General features: G+C 36.9%; 1 protein-coding gene across 3 annotated transcripts in view; it reads right to left on the bottom strand.

Annotated features, from left to right (window-relative positions):
• SLC25A12 (solute carrier family 25 member 12) overlaps window positions 1-21,523 on the bottom strand; it is a 49,294-nt gene that overhangs the window by 2,060 nt on the left and 25,711 nt on the right. For all 3 annotated transcript variants that reach the window (XM_075756663.1, XM_075756664.1, XM_075756665.1), the window contains exons 8-15: window positions 21,364-21,457; window positions 20,654-20,738; window positions 16,616-16,700; window positions 15,990-16,148; window positions 12,652-12,704; window positions 12,381-12,461; window positions 3,967-4,107; window positions 1,822-1,960 (exon numbers count right to left, since the gene is read on the bottom strand). In XM_075756663.1, the coding sequence (XP_075612778.1) occupies window positions 1,822-1,960; window positions 3,967-4,107; window positions 12,381-12,461; window positions 12,652-12,704; window positions 15,990-16,148; window positions 16,616-16,700; window positions 20,654-20,738; window positions 21,364-21,457 (837 nt within the window). The remainder of the gene's footprint in view (window positions 1-1,821; window positions 1,961-3,966; window positions 4,108-12,380; window positions 12,462-12,651; window positions 12,705-15,989; window positions 16,149-16,615; window positions 16,701-20,653; window positions 20,739-21,363; window positions 21,458-21,523) is intronic.

Below are 21,523 nucleotides of genomic sequence, written 5' to 3'. Positions count from 1 at the left end.
GAAAACTACTACTTAAACCACCTATTCTGCAGAAATAGGTCTGTACTGCTGTTTGGACTGTTCTGTAGGAGAATAGATGTTGCTTACTTCAACAGGCAAGCCATAAAAAGACTGAGGCCAATGAAGGTGTTTTACAAGTCTGCTTAGTACCAACAGCAGTAGCCAACAGTGAGAGAAGAACAAATCTCCACTTCCAAGGCACCACTCAGCTTTCTAGTCAAAGGAAAGGAGAAGGTTTTCAGAAATGTACTCCACAGTATTTAACTGTGTCATCTGAGCTATTTCTGAATATTTCCAAATACTGTAAAAATGCCAACCTCTTAAAAAGTGCAACCATCTTCTGACTTTGAATTTTGAAATTGATTGTGACTTCTGTTGAACTTCTATTGGCTAACATTGAATTCAAAGTTTACTAAGTCACTGATTTCCATAGGTGATCAAAATCTCTAAAGTGTCACTGATCAATTCAGGAGGTTTTAAAGGAAAACAGAAGCAATATAGTTAACCCTACAAGCATACGCTAATAGCAACCATACCCAGGTTTTCCTTTACAGGCAGATACATTCAGACTGTATTCTTCCCTGCTCCACATGCGTAACAGGAATAGATCAAGCAATCAAGAATTTGAAATCTGCAATTCAGAAAGGCAGATTCCTGTACACACTGTAAGACTAGGCCTACAAGATTTACACATGTTTTTAATAGGGCTCATGACTTAGTACGAGTGACCCAGAAACAGTAACCAAACAAGCGAAGAGAAGCTGTGAAGTTTGCAATCTAAAAATAAAAACAGCAGGTTGTTATATGAGATACAAGTTAAATATTTGTATGTGCTTCTATGAGCACAGTAAGCTAAATAATTTTCCATTTTTGACAGTTCTGCATTACTTGAGAATAAACATGGCTACGACTCCATTACTCGTTTCCTAGCTGGTCTCTCCCTTCCCTCTGGCAGGAGGAACGTACCAACTGGCAAAGAGCTGGTGCGGCTGGGTTCTGTATCAAGTCCAAGATGGGAAACTGCTCTTTACACACAGTTCAGGACTGATGTATATATATAGTGATTCCTTAGAACTGTAACAACTAACAAAAGGTCTGTTCACCCAACGATGTTTCTAAACAGCAGGTTCCAACACTGAATAATTCATGATTGAGAGGCTGCAGATACCTGGTTTTCACCCTGGTGATCTAATACTCAGCAGTGCAGGATCTGGCCTTTTGTATCCGCATTTTTAAATATCCACTGCTACAGTTCCTTCATCTAGTATTTTTATGCCACTTGCCATTTAGTAAAAACAACTTTTTATCACAGCTGTGTATTCTCTTTATACGAAAGATTTTTGAGAAGCCTTTAAAATATTTTAAATTTCAGAGTTTGATACTTCGGCTTCTTTACAAACTAATGCCCTATTTTTAGCAATTAGATTTGAACAGAGTTTCTTCTCAGTTATTCAGGAATCCAAAACTAGGTAAGTCATTTTCTTCTTAGCTCTTATGATATCTCATTTTATGTTCATCAAAGATTCAAATTAGCCTTCAACTCTGAGAGCACAGTAACAAGTAAAACCCCATTGAGACAGACAGATCAAATTTGACTACAAGTTGCTGAGCTGCATTACGCTGTTTATCCACATTATGCAAATGTAATTAGCTCTCATCAAAATTACATCGCCTCCCACTAAGGATAACAGTGATCAAATTTAGATTAAATCAGATACAATGGTACAGTACCCTTCCTTTATATGGGGCTACCAAATGAATATTAAATATTACTCACTGAAAGAAAAAAAATTACTTCTAGAAAACATTCTGCAGAATTACCTGCAATGGCTCCAGCTGTAAGGAGATTAAGCCCTCCCACGTGGCCATTTTCATCAGCGAGCATCAGTTTACTATGAGCATAAACAGGAAAGTAGATTGCAGAAAAGGGAATGTCTCTGAGGAAACATGCTTTGGCACCCTGTCACACAGAAAAGAGGCATAATACAAATAAATTTTGCAAATAAGGTTAAAATTGATATCCAGCAAGCAGCCTGAGCCCAGGAAGTATCAACTCTTGATCTGCCAGGTAAATAACACAGAAAAGAAAATGTCTCAGGAAACAGAAGAGGTAGAGTTGAACTTGAAAAACAAATAAAGCACATCTAAAGTAAGTTTCTAGAATGAGGAAGATTCAAGGTTCATGTCTAATTTCAGTAAGCAATATATGACATCATATATGTCATATGTCACATGCTGACATCAGTACCTAGGATAAATACCTTTTACATATGATTATGTCCAAATGCGATGAAGAAAGTGACAAAGGTCTGTCCTTATGTCTTGCTGACAACAACCCACAACCACAGAAGCAGCAAGACAAGTCCCCTGCATGCCATTTTTCCCACCAAACACAAAAGCACTACTAAAATACAAGGGAGGACTGTAAGACCTCACACTGATCTCCACAGATTGGAGATCTGGTTGACTGAGGAAGCTGCACTGGAAGGTTAGCAAAAAGAGGGAAACTGCCGCAAAATGGGAGCTGTTTAGTAAGGGGAAGGTACAGGGAGACAAAACTAGCGGCCTATGATAATACTGCAAGGAGTAGCTCCTGGCCACAAAATGGTATTAAAGGGTTCCTTAACAGAACTTTGCACGCTGTAAAAACAGTGGAATAGTTGTAATACAGCATATCTAATTTTCTTCTTTTAGTAACTTCAGTCATCTGTCTGTTAACCAACTAAAATAACTCCTTCTGTACAAAGCTCAAATAAGCACTTATATGTCCAAAAATCCCATTTGCGTACCCTGAAAGCATGCCTGTTACAAAACCACCATTCCATGCCTAAATACCCAACCAGTATACTCCCAAGCCAGCAGCCTCCATGCAACGGACCCACCTGAGGCCAGTCACCCAGTTGCTATATTAACAGAGAGCACACATTACAAACACTATGTGGCTTAAGCAGAAGACCTGATAAAGAGAAACTTGTTCCTTCAGTGATTTTCACACAGATACTTTATGCTCTAAAATGAGTTCTTACAGTTATTCACAAATAACAATGCAATTCCAAAGACCAGCAGAATTTTTAGTAAGCTCAATTGTTTAATTACTGCAAACAGAAATGGTAATTTTGCCCCCTGTACCAAAACACCTGTGATCTTCAGGAAGTGTAATGGTCATGAATCTCATCTACTGAATTGAAAAGAAAAGCTTCAGCTCCAAAAGAAAATTTGCACGTTCTTATAGTATTACTGCAGGTCTATGGACAAAGCACGTAAAACAGTGCACGGCTGATATAACTGCTGAATTTCCGTATTACCCCTTGTACTGGCAGAAGATACAGGAAGAAATACTCTTCCTTGTTTAAGAAAACTAATAGCTTCTGCTCCATTACATCTGATCTGTAGCGATGGTAGTAAGTATACCTGCAGGGAAGGAATCTGTTGACTGGCATTCTGCTGCAGTATGGTACAGTATGGGCTTTTTTTAGTGGAATTCGTTATTGACAAATCCCACCACTTAACTTCTTAAAAATCTGAATCCTACTAAACTCCACTACTGTTTCACTGCCGTCAAATTATTAAGACAAAGAGAATATCCTGCTGCAAAGATAACAATAAAGATAAAAGAGACTCAAAATAAATGTAAGAAAAACACACAGGGAAAGCTAAAGAAACTTTTCACAAAACCCCACCAAATGAAATGATCAGTGCCAGAAGCCAGCAGGTCTGCTATACAGGACTCCCTGTAGCTTGGCATAAAAGCCCAATGGATACACTGGGGGAGTATTTTTTTTGTATCCCACTGCCATTAATATAGAAGTGGGTTTTCTTCAGTTTTCCACCATGGGGCTGCCCTGCAGGAAGAGATTGGGTTTAAATTCAAAAGATTTCTTTGTTTTTAACAGGTTTTGTTTCAACAATGTAAAAGTTTAGCATAAAACACAAAACGATGAAGCCACTCAAAGCAAAAAAACATACCTTATAAAGACCAAGAAGGCCTAAATCTTTTATAACAGAGAGGGCACTGACTCTGGGTCCTGTAGTAATTTCTCCTGCTACCTGCAACCGAATCTTTACAATCTCCAGAGGATTAGTGAAGATGACCTGGGAAGCTCCTGCCTGCAAACCCAAAGAAAAAGAAAGTAAATTGCATTACTAGAGCATGTGGTGACAGGTTGACTTTTGCAAGGTGCTGAATGCCTTCACTCTCACTGCATTGGCTGATAGTATCATGTAAAAATACATGAGAGATACTTAATAAAGCACCTGTCTGGAAGTTAAAAACCCCAAATCAGAAATCATGGGTTTGTAGGAAATAATTTTTACATGTTTATATTCCACAGAGGTGGATTAATTCCATTTGTCTCTGCTTTTCTCCTTGACATCACTTTCTGAGTCGTGGCTATGTTTAAAAATCTATCCGATATTACACAAAATACTAAACTAAAATAATCATTACACTTGTGCTACTAGAGCATCAAACACATATAAAGAAGCCCTTATGTTTATTCAATAATAATCCATCACCAATGTGTAGACATGTTATTTGCATTTAGTGGTGATGCTGTTTAAAAGGTAAATTTGCATTTAATGGTGTAATTTAAAACTATTAGAAAAGGTGTTTGGAGTTTTGTTTAGCAGCCTTTAATTGTCCTAAGTGGAAACAAAATATAAAATTTAAATAGGAAGAGTAACATTTGAAAATATGACACTAGATGGAAACAGGAGTCATATCTTTCTCTGAGCTGAGCATGACAGATTCTACATGCAGGAAATTTTCTGTTAGCAGTGCTGAAGGACTCTCTTGCATACTTCCTAGCAATAATGTTAAAGACCTGCTTCAGATTGTGCACTTTAACCAAAGGCTTTCAAAGAACCATATTTCAGATTTGAGAGAGATTCAGTCTGACAGTTCAGTTTCAGAAGCATGTAAACCTATTTAAAATGACATGTTTAGATTTCTCCCTGGTTTGCTGTAGGTACTACCATTCACTTCTGGAGAAGTGCGTGGTTAATCACAAACCAGCTAAATTTTACTAAGCTTTCATTTTCCCCTCTTCCTAAGCCACCTTTTTTCACTTAAAAATTAAAACTACGTCCTTAAGATTTATGGCATATAACCACTCAAATACAGCCAACTTTAAAAAGCATTTCTTCCACAATGTAAAAGGTCCTCTTAATCCTGATCTATTCCCCCAACCCACCAAATTTTAGTGAAGGAAAAAGATGCAGAACATCTGCCATTAAAGCTTTTTTCCACTTCTAAATTGCCCAGGAAATAAACCCTCTTTGCGATGCTGGGGGTGTGCGTGTGTGAAGGAAAATCAATAGTCTGCTACAGCACCTCTTGGACAGCATGCATGGTGTTCTTTGCTAATTGATTCAGAACTAATGAACGCTAATCCTTTCTGCCTATAGCAGAATCGTCCTCCTTCCAGCAGCAGGCAGAATAAACTTGAGATCAGCCCTGAAGTTATGCCTTAGTAGTTGGTAACCTGAATTATTCCAGACTTGAGACAAAAGAGCACTGCAAACCTCAACAGCTCTTAATGAGAATGAGCAAGCGCTCAGGCAGCATATCTATGGTATGGGGGGCATGAAGCATCATGCAATCTTCACTGCCCGAGCACCCGATACTTCACTGAATCTTTCCCGAGCACACTGCCACCCTTCTATTGCAAGCCTCATTTACTACTTCACTCAATATTGACATTTAAAATCATAATTGTTATAGCTTTACTAAAGCACCTTGACCCAAACAGCGGGAGATCAACCACTATTTTTGATTAATTATCTCCACTGTAGTAGTTACTGTCTTTAACACTTCTCACTCAAATAATGGGTCTAGGTTGTTAATGTTCGTTTTATTCCCTCACTTCTTCACCTCTCTGAAAGAAAAATCAAAGGCTACATTTTGCTGGACACTTATTGCAACCATCAAGAAGATCACTGGAACTCCCAGCCAGGCCAAACCGATCCCATTTTCTCTGTTCCTTGGACTTCCTGCATTGTGTTTACTCAGTTACCTGACACACTCGTGCCCAAAATCATTCTTCAGACTCTTTACTTCTCATCTCACCTTCTCCTTCCAGTTCATACACACCTACGCATGCAAGATGAAATGGCTGTCCTGCTAGGCAAAGTTCCAATCCAAATAAAATTTATATAATTCACATCTGGCAAATTCTGTTAAACAATAACCAATTTTTTTGTTTGCATTGCATTAAACAGAAAACCAATTTCAAATGTTTATCATTTCCCTCATCATTTTTTAAAATAGTTTTGGTAGATAAAACATTAAGCAGAATGTTCTTACTATATAATACAATGCACCACACAAAAAATTCAAATAACTTTAAATTTAGACACTAAGCTAGAAATTCACTCCTTCTAGACAATTACCAGCTACCTGCCTATCAAATATGCATTCTTTGTTTACATATGTATGTGAAATTCCACTTTTTATTTTTCATGTTATAAATTAGCACATCCTGCAGAGCAGCCAGAATAACTCTTCCTATTTGCCTAACACCACCACAGAAACACAAATAGGCCAATTGTAAACATTGCTATTTTCTACCCTGAATTCAATCTTCCTGCAATTAACATTCTCCTCTCCTAGGCGCACAACCGCCTACCTTTCTGTTAAAATCAGCAACAGCCCTCTTCTGACACAGAAATGAAAAGACACTAAACACATTTTAATAATTTAGTAGCAACACTAATTATATATAAAATGTTATAAATGGTATATCATTAATATAGAATTGTGTATTATGACAATATTAATATTAAAATATTACTTGATTGGGTTATTGAACACAATAAAATATAAGGAAAACTCTAACATATGCTTGTATTATCAGTAGAAAAGCTCTTTAATTACATTAACACTTTGAATATTGAGTATTTACAGTGGCGACTAACTTCTCAGCCGGCAGCTCTCTCAAAAAGAGCTGTGAGTGTCCAGATAGTTAAATACTCCCTATTAGCAATATGTATTTCTACCCAAGTCTTAACTCTTCATACAGTTATACTTGGAGCTCAGCAAACTTTTCTGCACAGCAGTGATTTGATTCACATGAAGAGGAGCACTGAATTCAGTGGAGTTGCATGAATGAGTTAGGTCCTTACACGTATCACAAGTACAGGCAAGACAAGCATTGACTTTAATACAGAACATGTAACACAATAAAACTCACTTTTTCATTGTGTATTTTTTTTAAATGAATATGAGGGTTGGTTTTTGTTTGTTGTGTTTTAAGTAAAGGGTTGCCTATCTGTCTAAGGAAGAACGTGTGAGGTGGAGAGCGCTGCCTGGGGAGCGGAGGAAGAGCACTCCCCCCGAGAAGGGTGCAGAGGAGAATGACACAAAGGATCTCCACATAAACATGAACTGGCAGCATGCAGGGTTGCAATACAAACCTCCATGCTTCTGTGAAAATCATTGGCAATCATCGTCATTCTTTTTGAAACCATCTTACTTCGGTTGTCAGCTATGTATGTTAAGTACACATGCGCACGTATATAGACACGGAGGTATACATTGCAGTCCTTGAATTTCTTTCGGAGAAGGTGCACTAAGTCTAGATTTTTCCCCCATAAAAACCTCTCTTCACACATAAATTACAACAGACACTTTAAAAAAGGTTGACAAATTTGTTTCTGAATGGAGGTTATTCATACACATCAAAAATACCAGTAATAAAAGCTTCTACTTAACCTTAATGTCATGTAAAATAACTCTACAAGGAGCAAATAAAGGAACTAAATCTGACAGCAAAGGTTATGAGAGAAAAGATGTAGTTTGAGATCCCACAGCAAACGCCCCATGACATGCCAAAGGCTGAAGGAAATACACAAATGACCCTGCAACATGAGACCTCTTGCCCTTTCCAATTCCACCCGAGAGGCATATGCTACAAAGGAGGAGAGGCCTATTTCAAGCCCTTCCTTCCTTCCTTTTTGAAACCACCACATCCTGGACCACAACTATGTCCCATACAAGCAGCTAAAATAAGATGTTACTTAAAACAGTCTGGTTTAAAAACATCAAAAAACTTGCACTTCTTTCTCAAGGCAAAGCTGTCATTGTTCATGCACCTACAAGAAGCTTATTGTCTCTTCTTTGAAACAATAATTTTCTCCCTAACTTTAAATGTCCACAACAGAGATCGAGATAAAGCAGTAAAGTTTAATTCTGCTTCTAACTTTATCTGTTTAAAGTATATTAAAAGAAGCAGAGTATCTTCAAGATTTTGAAGGAAAAGTAGTCTGACAACTATAAGCCTTTATTTTTGTGTTTGTTAAATAAAACATTTTAAATTATTTTTCAAAAAGAAGTATTTGACACATTCCTATTTGCCCGATAAACCTATATACATGTTTGTGTGTGTGTATGTATGTATATATATGTATAAATACATATGAAAATTATTTTTACAAGTACATCAAAATATTTAGACTAAATGTTAGATTTACTGTTTAAATATATAAAAGTTTTTAAATCAGTGGTAAATTTGGATCTCTAGATGTATGTATGTGCAAACACACTCACTCCCTCCAACCCCTAACCATCAACAGATGCATTGCCTACACCTCCAAGAAGGGTTCTTAGACCCTTTTTCTGCCTGGCACCCCACATCCTCTTCCTCCCTGCAGCACAAATCGAAAACATCTTTCTGATGCAAAAGGATGCATCCATTCAAAACTCTAAGCACCACGCACATTGCATTGATGAGAAGAATCCATTTCTTCCTGTGGAACTCACAGTAACTACAGCTTAAAATCACAGCACCTTTCTCTACTGTAAGAGTACTTATGAATCATTTACATAGTATTAGACGTCTACTTCAACATCACTTCCCAACTGAGGGCGAACAGTTGCCCTGCAGCACCTTGCCCTTCATGATGTACTCACATGCGTCATGCGTATAAGTTCCTTTAAGAAGCACTGTCCATATCAGGTGTGCGCTCTCTGCTTACCCAGCTGCTGTCAGGATACAGGAAAGCACTGCCAAAGCCTCACTCAGGCTCCCGGCAATTCAAAGCTAATGGTAGCTAAAAACTCCAAAAGCAGGAATGCAGGCTAATCACTGAATTACAATGAAATGTAATTCAATTAATTACAGTAACAGTAGGGAAAGAAATTATTTGCTCTGAACATGTGTAAGTGTGGATAGTGCTGCTGATGATTAACAAACCAGCATGCTCCCGGGAAGGTAGGAAGATGGGATATCAGTTTCACCCATCAGGGACCAGAGCCCTTTCCCTGACAGGTATGACCTGACCGCTGTAACTGAGCTGCCCCATATAGCTGTTCTGCAGATTTCAAATACAGCTACAGCTTGGGAGCAGCTGGGAATATTTGGGCTCTGAGAGAGCAGACCCTACACTTCCCAATGACATGTACATTGCCCAGCGGCTAGCAAGTAGGTTTCAAGGAGCCCAGGGCACAGGCTGCCTGTGGGAGGTCCCTGCCCTGCAGTGAGCAAGGAAAGACAACACTGACTGTATAAACAGGCCACTGCGTGGGTGGATGTCTTTGTTAACAGCTATGAGAATGAAGACATTACCTCTTACTCGGAACAGGGGTTTATTCCATAAACCTTACAGGAGCTGAGAATAATAGGAGCCTGAGAAGTAAGATTTTGGCCAAAGAGACCCAGTCTCTTGGAGTTACCGTTTCTGGAGGAGGCACAAGCCTGTGGGTAGGCCCTTTGCTGGATTGTACAGCCCTTCTTGCAGACACTCCAGAGCTATACAGCCTATGCAGGTTCTCTTGAATCACTACTGTCTTAACGTCAAAGGTTTCACCTGTCCTCACGTGTGGGTCCTAGAAGACTGTAACTCCATACACAGGCTTTGACATGGCACTGCCATGCAGAGAGGAGAATTTGCTAGGTCTGCTGGAGCCTCTCCCAGGCTGCCTCTACTTCCTCACAAGAAATTTTTTTGTTCCTGGTTGAGGACTGTGGCATGTACAATGTGCTTTTGTACAGCTTGCAAGAGGGTGGGCTGTCAAAGCTCAGGAAGGCCTCTGCTGGAAACTATAAAACGTCTGAAAATATGGCTTGCTCATCTTGTTCATTCACTACCAGTTCCATACCAGAAATGATGAAAAAGTGCATTATTCATGTTAATCAGGCGAAGGTTCAACACTAAACACAGGCAAATGATGGTCAGAGATAGTAATAAGTACATCTCTGAGAACTACATACAGGTATAATGCTGTTTCTTCTGATGTTGTGACAAGGTGAAAAGCATGTTTTGAATTTAGCCTATATTTATAGTGTACAATTAGCAAAATATTTAAGTGTCAAACAATAAAGAAAAGCCACAAAAAACCAAGCTACCCAAATCCAGATGCTGAAAATAATTTGGCATACATAAAACCCAAACAGTCCCACAGTAACCCATCATTTTGTACTAACAAAGAGAGAAGGAATAGAATAAAAGAAAAAACGAAGAAGAAAGGTAGCATCACCCAAACAGAAAGTCTTGCATGAACCTGCACATAGAAATGGACTTATGGCACTTCCTTGGATATAACTGTTGGTTATGTCTCATAATATTTTGTAGAAAAACAGTATACAATGAACACCAGAAGGTGGAAGATCAACATTATTTCCAAGTAAGTCAACAGAGAAAAGAGCTGTCACAACGAGGATGAAAAGGACTGAGGACGAGAAAGACTAATGTATCAACTTGCTACTGCTTTAGTCAGCTGGAAGTTTCAGACTTTTAGAATAAACTTTACAGGCTTGCTAATAAAGATTCTGGTATTTAGGAAGAAGTGAAATTACTAAAATGGAACTAAGCAGCAATACAGACAGAAAAAATGATCAACTGGTAAGGTATCAGATGATCCAGAGGAGGCTACAAAGAAATGAACATCCCTGAGGTTGCTAAACTGTGGCCAACTCCTCTCCTATAAAAGCCAGCTTTGTTTAAAATTCTCCCAGATTGACCAAGATAAGTATTATCTCCAAAAAGGAGATGAGAATATCAGCTAAGACAGTCAGCTAGAAGAAAGGGTTGTGTTTGGACAGATTATAAATCTGCTCAGCTTCACAGAAACATCCAAATTTCTGAAAGCTTATCTGAAACTCAGATTTTTCCCCAATTTTTGCATGTTCACTACACTAAGACAATAAACTTATTTTAAAAAAGGAGTACCTACCAGGAAGTGGAAAAGCCTCTAATGTAGATTGAATTTAATATTATACATTTCAGTACAAAAGGATGTAAAATAATAAAACTGATTATCAGATGTTTTAATTATGAATTTAATTTAAGCACAACACAGAGAAAGACACTAATGAATTATATTCACTTCTGTTATAAATGACCCCTATGTGCTTTCTGTGTTACTGAGCTTTCCAGAAAAAGGTTAGTCCTTTGTGATAGTCTGCTAGCTATACATCACAGCTGCTTTCTCACATTTCTCAGAAAATAAACTTTGTACACTGACAGGTGAAGACTCAAGCATGTACCAGGCTGCCAAATTCAATCAGGCAGAACTATAAGCAGCCTCCCTTCAGGGCTGCTTCTTTGAATTAAAAGTTTGCAGAGGTCAACAACCTTTCTGCCCCAGGCTTTGTTGTAAGCTGAGGAGGTTTTATACCAGCCTGTCAGCCTACTCAACTGGAAGTTATTAGTGTTCCGTGCTACAAAAGAAACCTAACTCAAGCCTTAAACATTTTATAGGGTTAACAACTGTTGGGAAATCCCACAAATGAAATTACCAAATGTGCAAAACAAAACAAAACAAAAAAATCTGTCAAAAAAAAATCTGACATTTTATACAAAGTCATTTAAACAGAAAATTCACTCATACCTGTTATCTGAACGATAAGACTATACTGTTCAGTTTCTTCACATTCTCACAAAAAGAAAAATTTCACATACAGCAAGTTGAAGATTGTGTTTCTTTTCCTTCTTAAAATCTCCAGCCAGAAAGAGACTTTTTAAACTGTTCTAGCTCCCCACCACCAACGCACTGAAGGAAACTCAAACATGATCACTATAATCCATTTTCAAGGACTACCTGTATCTTTCCAAACTAACCATGAATGCCAACCCAAGTAAAAGTATGGAAAGACACCCATCCTCTCTTTAGCCTTTTGTGAATAATACCACTGCTGAAACTGAAAATTAGAAACTGTACCAAAATAAGTTGTTCAAGCACGTAATTCCAAGGGAACTCAACTCAGAAGTATGCAAAGCTTTCCAAAGAGAAAAAGTACTTTTTTTTAGTTCTTGTGACTGGGGAAAAAAAAAAAAGAACAGTTCTGTTCAAATCGACAAAGCACACCTATTAACTGTCATTCCAACTATACTGCATGTGACTGAGAATCAATTTTTCCTAGGAATACAGGACAGATACTTACACAGCCTCCAGCAAGGACCTCTGCGGGGAGTGGAATGGAACCATCCTTCTTAGTAAATTTGTCTCTGACAAAGTCATTAACCTAATAAAGACACAATACATTACACAAAATTTTAAGTTATTTTTTCCTCCTTATTAACATACACTAAGAACATCTGTAACCATATATATTAGAGTGCTTGTAAGCAGTCATCTTTCACACATTTCAGGAAATAAATCCTGTGTATGTTAACAAACAAAAGGATGCCAGGGGCGGGGGGGAAGATACGTACAGTTAGCTTAATAGCCTTTTCTGGAGCAACACCTATCAGCTGTGGTAACAAGCCTATAGAAACAAAGACATCATAAGGCAACATTATCCTCCTAATACAGAAAATAGTATTTTATAAGAGATCTACAGAAATGCCTTTCTGCACATGGGATATGTTTTGAGGTGGATGGCATTTATGTATGTGATGCTGCTAGAGCACTGCATATTCACATCAATCCAATTTTATATTAAGATTTCTCTTGAAAATGGTAAGAAAAGGGTGACCAGATCTGCCTTCCACAACCAGCTGAAACCTGATGCTTTTGCTGTACAGAAGGTAAAAAAGGGCAAGGACTGAACATACACCTTGGATATGTCTACTACGTAAGAGTTCATTTGACTTTTTTAGCCCCTTAATATCATTCTCCCATAAAGTTTGCAATTACTTTTTAAAATAGGAGAGTAATTGTGAGATATACACATGACTGATAAATTACCAACTCAGTTCTATTTGACTCACTAACCTGAGTTTTCTGAAGGCACCAGTCAACTAAGGATATAAAGGATTTTCTCTTGATCAGTCAAACATAGTAGCATAAAAAACTTCTTTAAAACCTATTAAGTATTTTTTATCTCACCAAGAAGAGGTATTAATGGACAGAAACCAATTTTGAAAAGGCCCTTGCTCCTGGAAAATAGCTACTATCAAAATGAACTGCCATTTGACAAAAGCACCATACACTTTTCTAGGAACTAATAGGTTTAAGGAAAAAAATCAGTAGATGGCAGTCTTAACGTTCTAACATACAAGATTATAACAGTACATTATTTTTAAATCCATTTTCTCCACAGTCACTTCAGCATATGTATAGATTATAAAATTTAAAAGACTTATTTTTATTAGAAGTAGTCACTTCCTAATGTCATTCCATGGTTAGGGAATATCAATTTGTCAAAAGTGTTTGCCAGTTAACTTACAAAAAATCCCATGCTAATTATATCAAATATCAGGTAACAGCAACAAAATTATATTGGTGCAGCTTTTCGCTATCTGTTAAGTGAAAAGAATAATAGCTAAAAATTCATAAAGAATGTTCAAAATTCCCAAAAGTACTCAGCCTGCAGAATTTTTATACTACTTCCTTAAAAGGAAGCTCAGAGCAAACGTACCTAAATAGAAATTGCAGCAGTTAATATATGCAGTGTAGGGTTTTCTTCCAACACAGTACTTTCTGTGCAATTTACAGACTTACTATGCTGAGGAAAGGTAGTTATTAAATACAAAGAAAGGTTGGCAATAACAAAAAGAAATGCTGCCCTCCCAGCCTGAATCTCTGATCTACCATGAGATGAAAAACCAACTCTGCAGTGCCTACATTTTAAAAACCCAAAACTACCAGACAGAACACTACAAGACAATCCCCCCCACTCCTCTATTTATGCAGCTGATCTTGCTGGACACACACATTCAGTGTGTGAGAAAACCTGGGACCCTGCATGGTCTAGTGAGGGACCTCAGAAGATACTTCATTAGTTCTGAATGTGGATGCCAGGATTCAAAAGTATCATAATTTTCTGTAAGTTTTTATTCAAAAATATGAACTTTCCAGTAGACATTTAGATCTAATTTTTAAACTGTAGTAAATGACTACATTATACTGTTGTATTACAATACAATTAGGATAATCCATCTCAGGAATATAAGAACCCAGTAACAGACCCACAGTCAACTCCATAAATGTTTCTGTTGTTACACTTCTGTGGAAGTTTATACTTCCACAGACCATCTAATTCATTGAGTCCAAGACCTTAGTAACATGCTGACCATTAAGTGTAACATTTTCAAAACAACTACATGAACTTCTTATGCTAAACAACCTTAAAGACAATTATTAAACAGACTATTAAGAAGTTTAACAAGCTGACATTCTTTCAAACAAGTACATTTTTTCTCATGTGTAAAGTATTGCTTTTAACTCAGCAATGGAATCATCCTTGACTTCAAAATGTTTGAGAAAGGTTAGAAGACAAAAATAAAAATATCAAAACGATCAGTTTTAGAATCTGCTGTGCAAGACCATGTGGTTGGGGGGGCAGGAAAAGGAAGAAAACAGTACTGTAGAACAGCACTGTAGTAATAGTCTCATAAATGTAACTCAAGGAGTATTTGCTTTTGTGAAAGAGTTATCAACAAAAAAGGAAAACAATTTACCAGTAAGACGTAATTTACGGAGATTGCAGCTATTTCATTAACATTTTCACTGACATATTCCTCCCTCTACTCACTTGCATAGCAAAATCCTGCAAGATTACAAAAAACTCTTTAGCCAGAATCCACAGACTTTCATATCCAAAAACGTCTCAGATATTGGCCTTAAAGGACACTGTCCAGTGTCTTCATTGACAGAACACATTGCAAAGTAGAAAAGAAGGCTGTGACCATGACAGAAGTGAGTGACTTGGCTCCAACTAAAAAAAAAGTGTGCCAATTAATAAATACCTTACTGATCGTTATGAAAATCATGCACTTCATTACATTATATGAAATGACAATTAAAAATAGAGAATACAACTAAATATCAATTTCAGAGGACTGGCTAGCATGTACCTTCCATGTCAGTCACCTTAAGGATGTGATAAAAACCCTTTCAGAATCTTCTAAGCTAAAACAAGATGTAACATAGCTTTCAGTCTAACTGATAAAACTGATAAAAAGTTGCTTTGAATTCTTAACAGGTATTTTAGAGGAGTTTTTTTTCTTTTTTTTTAAATTACAACTTTTATGAGTTCCACTGTTGATATTTTAAAGTAAAATAGAGCAACGTAATACAACAGCATTGCAGGATACAATTTCTTGTTCACAGGATAAAATCATAAAACAAGTCCCACTACCTGCAAAAGTATGAGGCATAAGGTCTGGCATCCAGTTTAACAGGTACATTTCAAAATGACTGTCTTTTGTCTCTTTTAACAAAAAAATATTTGCAGTAAAATGGATCTTTATTCCTCAGATGCAAATCTGCTCCTGATGTTTGTCCCCAGCCAAATGTTACAATCCTAAATTTGTGAGGTAACGACCATGTCCGCAACACTTACATCACAGAAATTAGGACTTTAACCAACCTAACCAGCAAACAGCAAATCAGTAACAACAAAAATATGCCCAGTTTTTCTCAGCAATTGTTTATGACAAACAGTGTTTGAGGTAAGATAAATATTCAGCTCTATGAAACAGAAGCAATGATATCAAGTTTCCTGGTTCTCCCATAAGAAACTAGCTGTTGAGGTATTTAAAAAAAAAAAACAAAAAGGGGGGGTAGGCAGAAAATCCCTAACTTGATATAATTTTTAATCACTTACCTCTGTAAAGACCAAAAAAGCCTTCAAAACGCAAAACCTTTTTAAAGCAGTCAAAGCTGTTTTTATACATCAACTCTCCCACGACTGAACCAGAGGAGCGCTGATTCTGCATGCGAGTTTTCACCAGGTCTATGGGATATACCGCAGTAGCACCAACAGCTGTAAGAAAGCATTTGGAATACTATTTCTGCAACATCATTCTTGGTGTAGTATATAATTCTAATGATGATTTTCTACAACATTTATTTAAACACAAAGAATATATAAGCTGGTTAGATCCGTGATATGTTGGAAGTAAGAAAGGACAATACTGAAAGTATAGAAAAAAGTCTCGAGCAGACTGGATTACACTCTTACAAAAAACAAGGTGCATAGAACAAAGAAAACCAATCTGAATTACCAGTAAGGAAATTCGTTACTGGAGTAGAGTTTCAGAGGACTGTAGAGGGATACTAGAACAGAAGCAATAAGGAAAGAAAGAGAACGACACAACCAAAAGCAGTTCCACCCTCCAATTCTTCACATGTATAACCAAGAAATGCACCTTAGATAAGATCAAGTAGTCTGGCAAGACAGTGTTAAACTAACCCAAGCTTGAAAACAGAGAAAACAGAGGTATTACTCACCTCCAGCAATTGAGCCCAAAGTGAACCTGTAAGCTGACTCAGCTACCTGGAGCCAGATAGGCCTGCCTAACTCTCCAAAAGATTGCTGTGTGAGGAAAAGAAAAGAAAAAAAAAAAGAAAAAAAAAGCTTGAAAATCTGTATGGGAAAACAAAGATACCTGTGAATTGGCTTTTATAATGTTCCAGAAAGAATCTAATAAAAATTGGTAGCTTCATGTTAAGGAGGAAAAAAAAAAAAAATTACTATCTAATTTCCACTACACTTAATGAATGAACTACATTTTTCAAATACTCCTTTCAGAAAATATTCTTCCTTAAGATATTTCTAGTATAACTGAAACAACTATGGTCAAGATAAAGTAGACAGAAAGTCAAATCAACTTAGCTGCTTTCCATTCTGTTGCTTTTGCACTCATAAGGTATGGAACCCCCTCTTGGCTCAAATAAAATTCAGTATCTCAAAAAGAATTCAGTATCTCACAGACAGCATTTATCAGCACGGGATATATTTAAACATTACATATACATTAATACATAGCATAAGCATGACACTTCATGTCTTCAAAACAAGCAAAAAGTCAATTATTCCCCAAAGTATTCTCCACAAGACTTTTTCAGGCAATTGATAATTTACAGACACAATGATGACCTCACTCACTTCAATCACATACACTATTATAAGTGTATTAGTGTTTTAAATAAATACAAGTCTGCACAGAAAATATTTGCAGAGACTCATAATCATATTATTAGATGGTTATTAGAAACAAGGTAACTGGTAAACAAGATGTAAGTGTTCACAAACTTGCACTATAAAGTATGCAAGATGGGACAAGTTTTCTTCCAAACATAAAAAAGGAGATTAGAGAAAAATTTATATTATGCAGTATAACTTGTCTGGGTTATATAAGTGGCCAAGATATTACCTGTTAAATTCCGTATTAAAGCAGATACTAAAGCCTATCTCCCAACCACAGACCTGTTTTCCTTAAAAGCACCCTGTATCGTTAGCAGATGTGCTCCTGACAGCACAACTGGAATGTATACAGACCTCAGACTGCCTCAGGAGGCTCTGCTCTGATGCACATTATGAATTCACCACAAAGATTATCACGTGCACATTTCACAGCTAACTCACCAAGGCTACTTAACTAAGTTACATTCAGCTTACTGAAGCTCTGGAAAGTGGAATATCCACAGAAAGACAGTGTGCACCTCAGTGTAATCTACTCTGTTTGGACTGGTATCACACAGGATGTGCAAAACCTGCCTTTGTTGCATAATGTTAAACTCTATGTACGCAATGCAGGACAAAAGCCTAGGAGATTAAGATGGGATCCTTACCTGTAAAAAAACATTGACTATATTTTATACATTTTTTCCACAGAAGAGAAAGATACAGCTACCTCCATTTCCTTCCACAAGACATTTTCCACCCCCAACAATATAGCTTAACAAAGAACAGAGGACTTCTGGACAGCACCAAAATTACAAACTGCACATGTGGACAGCATAAAAAAAAAGTATAAGTCAAACATATTGCCTTTACAAGCAAAGGGAAGCAATAAATCTGAATAATGTCCTCAGTAGTCTCAAAACACTGTATTTTTCTGATCTAAAAAAAATAAAAAATCATCACAATAAAACCAAAATAACCACAAAAATAAATTCTAAAGTATAGATCTCTCTCTTTTGATTAATGTAAATAAAAGACTCATGCAATAATACTACCCAAAAGGCTTAGAGACAGGACTGGTTCTTCATTCCAGAAAAATTTTCTCCTAGTTTAGCACACCTGCTTCCTTTTAGCTGTTTTAAAGGTTATTCTTTTTCTTCTAAGTTCCACAGAGTTCTCATCAAAATCAAATCATTACATTCAGACATTAATTTTAATGAATATGTCACTGGATGTTAAAAATCAAACTCTGTGTGAAGGAAATGGCACTTTTATATTATTAAATAACTGTCCACAAAGTTTACAGTTTACTTGTGTGTTCAGATGGATATGTAAATGAATGTAATTAATGCTATAGCTTTCAAATCATGAATATTTATAAACAGAAAATTGCTGTAGCTGTCATACTCATAGGATTTTCAGCTGCTAGGCTTTAAGAAAATCTTACACAATGAAAGAATTGACAATAAAGTAAACATGGTTGAAAGCAGGCTAATTTCCATTTCCACCAAATCTACAAAGATTGAGTGAGTTCATGTAAAAATTTAGATGTTCCTTTAAGCAGGAATTTTAAAATCTCATAAAAGTGATTACAGACTTGTTTTTATTTTCCATAGACAGCTGGACCTGACTGGAATGATATTCTCTCTTCCAGAAAGAGATATCTTTCAATTTACCAACACAGTTAAATAAGGTAATATAAAGACAGCTTAGGATAAGGTCTAGTAAAAGACTGTTCCTTACAAAACAAACAAAATTACTTTGCTTTCTGATGTGCTCTCTTAACACAAAATGTAGAATAGCATGAAAATACTATGTATTACTCCAAGAGTGTGAAAAGAGTACATTCTGTTCTAGTGGTGAGTGAAACTTTAACCAATGAGCTCGTTTTGTAACAGTGCTGAGCTACAAAGGTAATTCTGAAGTGTAAACCAAAACGAGTTAGTATTTTGTCTACTCAGAAAGGTAAGTGCCACAAAGACACCAATTAAAACCAAAGTTGGCAGTTTGGAATGTAATTACAAAACTTCATTAAAAATATTTCTCATTAGTCTGGATATACATTGTATACACATTTCTGCATCAATCCATTCCATCATTCTTGTCTTGAGGAATCCATAGGAAGGCTGTTACCACCAAGCAGGTTTTGGACACTTATTTCATTGGTTCAGATATATCTAATCACCTAAGGGCAACAGATCAGTAACATTAAGAACAGACCAGACACTGAGTTTTAGACCAATTTGTTTGAAAGAGAACTGAATTATCAAATCCACCCACAGTAACAGTAACAGTAACCAAAATACACTTCCCGCATATGGAAGACTTGCTATATTCCATATAGGACAATTTTTGAACCATAGCAGTTGAACTAATTCAAGATTTTCCTGTCACCAATACATAACCTAGATTCTGTAGTGGATATAATTGCTTAAAGGAACCTCTTTGCAATAGGCATAAAAAGCAAGCTGAGAAATAAAAGACTTTAGAAACGTGAGCTTTCACGTTCAGACAGACTCCTGAGACCCCTCATCTACTGGCAAATAAAGGACATTCACATGGTGAACAAGGCACAGGTGATTTTGTCACTACACTGCCACTTTATCTCAGACCACCCTGCACCAGCGCTATCTGTCACTGGCATCACCAGAATAGAGAATCTGAATTTCACTTTAGGGGAGACAGTGTGGCTTGGAATGGCTGACAAAGTTATTGCTGCCAGCTGCATGTCCTCCTGCCCCAACAGCCCAGATGGCTACTTGGGAATCAGTTGTTGAATCACTGCAATTCAGGACCAGCATTTTAACGCAACTCATCACCAGTGTCAGATTGCCATAAATGCTGAGCTGCAAGAGGTGGCCATTCAGCAGCTGATTTGTAAGAAGCTCAGCTGTCCGCATGCCAAGCGCAGAGTGGGCAACTGGGAGCAGAACCCAGCCCAAGCCAGGCTATGGCCTCTTGGGAATCAGAGGCCTTGGATATCTTGATAGGCACCCCATAAACTTTTAACACAGACTGAAAGAGAGAGAATTGGAGAATTTACCACCTAAAAATAATTTCATAATTCCATGATTAAATTACTTAGTCAAGGCTTTTTCAGGAGTGAACATATGTACTCACAGTAAGGAATCCAAGTGTCTATACATGCTCATATCTAAACAGGCCATCCTTCAATATGACATCTAATATCTTGTTTAGGCACATACTCAATAGTCTGCCCCATTTCTATCCTTCTAGCAATACAGCACATTTCACTTGTTAGGAATCTGTTTAAAGTGTATTATTCTTATTTTTCATATGCGACTACATGTAAACATTCACTTAACTTCAACAATTTTATTGTGTGTATCACTTCTACCTACCTGCCTCTGGAGTTCTGCCAAATTGTAAGGTAACGCACCTTCAGCCAGCGGTGCTATTCTCTCGATATCTGCCAAAGTTAAGCGCCTTTACACAAGGCAGAGAAAAGCAAATTACTGTTAGCTAAAACATCAAACTCATTCAATACAGTGTTCCTGGCCACACCCCACAGAACACATCCTGAGTTAAAAAAAACCACCTGTCATATTTGAATGCACATCTAAGAAGTCTGCTACACTGCAATAAGGAATCCTTGGAGTTAAAAGGGCATTCTCTTCTTGTAGCTCACAAGTGGCGAAAAAGGGAGCTGGGATTACTAGCAAGTTCTTGATTATTAGTAATAAAGGATATAATACACAAATTAAACTATTTATAGGTATTCCCACCTAAGATTTCACATGCATTAAAGACCCATGCAAAACATCATCAATACTTCAAGTTAATAATACCAGTGTATTGCAGCCTTTTGGGACTACTGTAATGTATTTTGCTATTTTATATGTATACCTATAATAGGACAACTAATAATTGTGCTTGATGTACACAATTCACTTACAAAACCCATGCATACACCAATGACAGTTGACATTGAACAAATTACTGTAACGAAATACAATGGAACACACAACTTTTAAAAATTAAGATGAAAATGAGCAGTGTTCACACAGAAAACAGCAAAATAATGATTGTAAAATGACAAAATTATTGTTACCCAGTAACACTGTATAAATCTGCAAGTTGGTAGAGAATATCTATTTCCAGTGGTGTAACTTGTCCAAATCGTATTGCAGAGTGCGTAAATTCCTCTGGATTTAAAAGGGAAAGAGAAATAAAGCAATTGTGTAGTTTGTCAAATTTCCTCTTTAAATGCT

The sequence above is a fragment of the Balearica regulorum genome, chromosome 6 (assembly GCF_011004875.1).
Source record: "Balearica regulorum gibbericeps isolate bBalReg1 chromosome 6, bBalReg1.pri, whole genome shotgun sequence".
Lineage (NCBI taxonomy): Eukaryota > Metazoa > Chordata > Aves > Gruiformes > Gruidae > Balearica > Balearica regulorum.
This window is presented reverse-complemented; position numbering and strand designations above follow the sequence as displayed.